The 6,382-nt window shown below is 34.7% G+C and overlaps 1 protein-coding gene across 1 annotated transcript in view; it reads left to right on the forward strand.

The window, feature by feature from the left end:
* The window catches only part of slc15a4 (solute carrier family 15 member 4), a 73,142-nt gene extending 70,275 nt beyond the window's left edge, over positions 1-2,867 (forward strand). Inside the window, exon 9 of the mRNA XM_055167355.2 lies at positions 943-2,867. Coding sequence (XP_055023330.1) covers positions 943-1,082 — 140 coding nt within the window. The 3' untranslated portion in view covers positions 1,083-2,867. The remainder of the gene's footprint in view (positions 1-942) is intronic.
* Positions 2,868-6,382: the final 3,515 nt, after the last annotated feature.

Here is a 6,382-nt window from a genome sequence, read left to right on the forward strand (position 1 = left end):
GTTTGGCGCATCGAGTGAACCTATGTGCATCACGTGTCTTGTCAAAATAAGTGCCTGCTGCAGATGCGTCTAAACGGCTTATGATAAAAAAAACACGGATTAAAAATCTCGCGGTTGCCAGATACTCGCATAATCTCATGCGTAATTAGAGTTTACTGTTAAAGGAATATTCCATTTTCTTTAAAGAAAAATCCAGATAATTTACTCACAACCATGTCATCCAAAATGTTGATGTCTTTCTTTGTTCAGTCGAGAAGAAATTATGTTTTTTGAGGAAAACATTGCAGGATTTTTCTCATTTTAATGGACTTTAATAGACACCAACAATTAACACTTAACTCAACATGTAACAGTTTTTTTCAACGGAATTTCAAAGGACTATAAACCATACCAAACGAGGCATAAGGGTCTTATCTAGCAAAACGATTGTCATTTTTGACAAGAAAAAGGTGTTAATTGTTGATGTCTATTAAAGTCCATTAAAATGAGAAAAATCCTGCAATGTTTTCCTCAAAAAACATAATTTCTTCTCGACTGAACAAAGAAAGACATCAACATTTTGGATGACATGGTGGTGAGTAAATTATCTGGATTTTTCTTTTAAGAAAATGGAATATTCCTTTAAGGGAGTGTCTTTTGTGTATTTTGTGAACGTGAGTGTCTCTTTTATCATAAACGCTTTTAACACGTGTGCAGCAGGCACTTATTTTGACAAAACATCGTTCCCTCGACGCGCCAAACACATTTTGAAAACACGAGCAACAGACATGACACTCCGAACACATATTTTGAATTTGCGGCCCACTGCTTTAATCCTAATCTTTCATTTTTTTGTGTGTTCAGATTGTTATTAACTATTGCAGTGTTGGGTATATTGTAAATCAGAATGTTTATTTAGCCAAACAACAATATTAATTTCTATCACTTTATCACCCTCTTTAGGAAACATCAATGACTGCACGCTGAATTACTACTTCTTCCTCCTGGCGGCCATTCAGGGAGTTACCCTCCTCGTCTTCCTCATCGTATCTGTGAAGTATGACAAACAGAAACCTAAAGCAGGGAGTCTGAACAACTCATGACCACTATCATGAAACACAGCAGTACTCCTCCACCGCCAAATCATGTGCCACAACACTGGCCCTTAGTATTTTAAAAGTGGAGGTAGGCTTAAAAATAATTCACTCAAAACTCAAACCCATTTTATTTACTTAAACTGACCTTTTACTGGTGACTTTTAATACTTTATAATTTGACCAAAAGCAAAAGTCAAGTGATCATTTGCTAAATTGTTTATATATTAAATTAGACGGTTCACTCCATCAGCAAACTATAATATGAAATTCACGTTTGCTATAGAGTGTAGTGTTTTTGTGCATTTTTTAGTTTACAGAGTCAAAAATAGATGTTTGGGAGTTTACAACTGGGTTATAAAAAATGTTTTCTTGAATATTTGGATTTGAATATTTATTAAATCTTTTGATTGTGGTTTGCACTAAACAAGGTAAGGCGGTACACTGTTGTTTTTACACATCTTGTTTGTGGTACTTTTTAAACCGTTTTTAAGCAAGTACTTTTTATTGATTAACACTTCTCTCCATATATGCAGTCCAGGAACTATTTGCACTGTATAATGTAACTGTGGTCACTTATTAATACTAATGTCTACCAGAACAGCAATATGGTTTTCTATTCAATATTGAAAATAAGTATCTAGTGAAGTGACTTGTTACTGAGTACATACAGTATTGTCTAAACTAAATAATTTTAAAACTGAAAATTGCTGTTAGCACTTCGATTAAACCTGTACCAGATGTATGGCATTATTTGAAATTTTCATTTTATTAGTATTCTGTGAGCTTGTTTTAATGATTTCGTGTCTTGTGTCGTAATGTCAAGCGCTTATAATGGTTATGTTACAAATCATAACATCAGACATCATAATACATTTGCTGGTATTATGTTCACCGCTCAGTTTATGTCTCTACTGCAATATCTTTTTGCAAATGCAAGAGTCTTGCTGCTTATTTGTAATGGTCTGTGACTTTTATAGGATTATACCATACAATGCCTTTTAATAATAAAGAAAACTCAAGGTGAAGTTATGACATGAAATTACATTTGTACTAATCTGTAGTATATTTGAAATCATGAATTTTACATTCTGGTTTGGCATTTAAACCTGTGTGTCGTGAAGCTGCAGGGTGCTGCTTGATGTAAATTAGCATTAACTAAATCTTTTTGGTGACTGATTTAAGTTTTTTTTTGTAACAACACTTGCATTATGCTTTTCTGTGTTGTCACATGTAGGTAGTTTGTAGGGTTTGAGCAACAGTTTGTCAGAAGTCAGATTGTGCCTTTAATGCTAAAGTTGACCTCCATCAATGTGATGCATTTCTTACTCTCATCCTTGTATCTCAAAAACATAAACAACCTGATTGTAACAATATAATGACTGTTATAAAAATCTTTTAGGTCTGTTTTTGTTATTACACTCTCAGAAAGAAATGTACAAAAGCTGTCTCTAGGGTGGTACCTTTTCAAAAAGTACACATTTTACCTTAGAGTTACATAATGGTACCAAATGTATACATATTTGTACCTAAATATTACATATTAAGGACTTTAAAAAGGGTACCATCCCAGTGACAGGTTTTTCTTACCATATTTTCTGAGATTGTGGGAAAGGTATACAGTATTTAAAAAGCTTTAAAAATGTTTGCTAAGCAAAGCCATGTTTGTTTTCATAAAATTGTAAATTCTCTTAAACATTGAAGTGTCTATGAAATGAAATACTGTAGTGAATCTTTCTTTTCTCTGTATTTCTTGCTTGAAAGGCAATAAATGGTCTGTTTTTACTTCATAAATTGCATCTGTGTTTTTGTGTTTGTAATGTATGTTAGAGAGAGAGACGTCTATATTGTTACATTTAACATTTTCTGGGCTTATATGGAAACCCTGTAATCTCTCACATTCAATTACATTTCTGTCCAATTTTGTCAGATGGCTGAGAAATCTGAACATCACTCTCCACTCAAGCATATCTACTGTAGACTGAGATACAAACAAGTCATTTCCTGCTGAGAGTCTGACCGTCAGTGTCATGTTTAAGCTTCACAATCTTTCTTTCCTCTCTGTCATTCCTGATTCCAAGTCAGTGTGTTGACACAGCTTATAGATTCCTGCTGTCTCTGAGTTTTATGCTCTATTCGAAGATTTAAAGGTGTAAAGAAAGACATATATTTACTAAAAACATTTTTTAAGTTTAATCAATTTAAGTTGTTTATTTCAACTTTCTTGACTAGTGATGAGCTGTTATATATTATAAACTTATATATCATAAACTTAAGTTATATATTAATAAATTTATTATATATATATATATATCCAAAATGTTGGTGTCTTTCTTTGTTCAGTCGAGAAGAAATTATGTTTTTTGAGGAAAACATTCGATGATGTTTCTCATTTTAATGGACCCCAACACTTAAAATTGCAGCTTCAAAGGACTCTAAACGATCTCGAACGAGGCATAAGGGTCTTATCTAGTGAAAAGATTGTCATTTTTGGCAATAAAAATATGCACTTTTAAACCACAACTTCTAGTCTTCCTCCGGTCGTGTGACACGCCAGCGCGACCTCGCGTAATTGTGTCAAGAGGTCACGGATGACGTATCGAAACTACGCCCCAGTGTTTACAAGTGTGGAAAAAGAAGACCGTTCCGACGTTGTATGTGGAATGATACAAATTAATGTCTTTGTGTCAGCTCATTGTTTAAAATGGTCCGCAAATGTGCATTTTATATATGTAACACGTGACCTTTCCACATCATTACGCAATTACGTGAGGTCGCGCTGGCGCGTCACACAGCCGGAGGACGACGGGAAGTTGTGGTTTAAAAGTGCTTATTTTTTATTTTTCTTGCCAAAAATGACAAGTTTAAACTGCATTAAAACTGTTAAGTATTGGGGTCCATTAAAGTCCATTAAAATGATAAAAATCCTGGAATGTTTTCTTCAAAAAACACAATTTCTTCTCGACTGAACAAAGAAAGACATCAACATTTTGGAGGACATGGTGGTGAGTAAATTATATGGATTTTTTTAAGAGAATGTACTAATCCTTTAAGCTAATTCAGCTTTTTTTAAGTTACAGCAATAAAATAATAGTAAGTTCAAATGACTTGTAAATTCAAGTTGATTAAACTTACAAGTTTAAGTGCAAGCCATCTTTACACTGAATGATGGTTTATTTCAGCCTGTTACCTGATTAAGATTAAACGGGATCACAATGTTGCCAACACAAGAAAATCTATGATATACTGCTTTAAATATTGCAAATAACAGTCAACAGTTGAACTGTCTGTAAATGAATGCTTACAGTTAACATGTTATTTACAGTACTTTCCACAAGGAAAATGATGAACATAGCCTACTGCAATATGTAATTTAAATCAGTGCTGCACAATTGGACCCAACATCAACCTTCACCATAAGCTTTTCTTTGAATTCAATCAAATGCCTTTATTGCCATTTCTGTGTAGCATATAATCATATATTTAATAATATTTGTTTCTGATTTCTGTTATTTGTATTTTCATGCAAAGCTGCTTCCAAACAATGTACATTGAAAAAGCACAATATAAATACATTTTGATTTTGATATCACTTAAGTATGTGGACCTATTCTCACTTTGAACAACCTACATATTACTACTGTAGCACATTAGCTGTTTATTAGCACTATTAGCACATATTAAAGCTCACATAACACACGCTGTTTCTGCATTTCTGATGTTCATCTGGAGTGAGTAGTATTGCATCTTTTATATCTCCGAAGAGTCTTTTTAATCAGATTTATAAAAGGCAGATCCGCTGTACCGATTCTTTCCGATAACGTATACAAAAGATGAAGAAGGAGGAGTTACTACCGTGGGAGAAGCGAGTACGAGTCATGTGACACTGTTTAGTTTATGATTCACTACATGATTGTGTCATTTATATAATATGCACGCGCCTATTTCCAACTTAAGACAGAAGTCTTACGTACCGCATGCAACTCATGACCCGTTTGGGACTTTTCAATAAAATCCAGTGCATCAAACACACACACAAAACTCCGCTGCTACCCCGCATAATAAACTATATCCATTGTTTCCATAAGGCTGGCTTTCTTCTCCTTACATCCAAAAACACACTTCTTCTTTCATGCCATTGTAGAGTTTTGAAATTAAACAAAGCTGTGTTATGTTCTCCTTATTACACGGCTCTCTGGAATGCTTGATTCTGATTGGTCAGTTGAGACATTTGCAGGTTCGTTCTTTTCAAATAATAACCGCTCCAAAATAATAACGCATAGCCGGACTACTTGCACGAGTAAAATCGCTCCGCGCCAATAAAGATCAATAAAGATTACTGTCTGTCTGGCGCCATCTTGTGACAAACACTCGACAACCACGACAAGACACAGACAGCTTACTGAGACTGAACTTGACAAAATAGAGCATGACAGCTACGAAGCCAACACACAAAAAAATACAGAATGGGGATTAAAACTTCTCAAAGACTGGCTAAAAGAGAAAAAATGGAGACAGACAACTATGAAGCAGAGGATCTTAATAAGGTATTACGATCATTTTATGCATCTGTGCAAAGTTTCGCGGAAGGATAAAAATGTTAATTTAAAACAAATATGCCAATAAAATGTTTCAAATTCATATTCATGTCCAGTTTTTTTTCTTATGTGGCAAGTAGCCGTGTAATAAGCGGGATAATGTAGAGGCAGCCGGTAGTTATTGGGAAATAAGCCCCTTCAGTGTGATACAAGACCCTCCGCTTCGCGTCGGGTCCTGATCACACTGTCGGGGCTTATTTCCCAATAACTACCGGCTGCCTCTACATTATCCCTTACATATTAAAGTGCTACAGACAAGTATGTTTGCTCAACCACCATTTCGAAAACCACTTTTAACCACATTTTTAAATAAACATACACAGTTCCTATCTGGGGGGAAATAAAAGCTTATCCAACACACATAAAATAATTTTTCAACAATAAAAGATTCACTTCCAGATAGTGCTGCTGTTTTGTCTGTGATACAGATGAATTCTGCATGTTACCGACAGGCCAGGTATTGTGTTTTGACTCATATGTAGGCTACTGTTCAGTATGAAGGAAATGTGCTTTCAATAACATGTTTGACCCAGCACCTTTATCCATCTGTGTAACATGGCTGTTGCTTTATTACTTTCTATTAGCACATTGCATGTTCTTATGGGTGTATGCACGTGTGCACATGCTTGTGAATACAAAGCTGTAGCTTCAGGATACGTGTGCATTTTTCTGTGCATTTAAGCATGTATCCGTGAAAGATGGGCATCTTTA

This window comes from Misgurnus anguillicaudatus, chromosome 5, assembly GCF_027580225.2.
Source record: "Misgurnus anguillicaudatus chromosome 5, ASM2758022v2, whole genome shotgun sequence".
Lineage (NCBI taxonomy): Eukaryota > Metazoa > Chordata > Actinopteri > Cypriniformes > Cobitidae > Misgurnus > Misgurnus anguillicaudatus.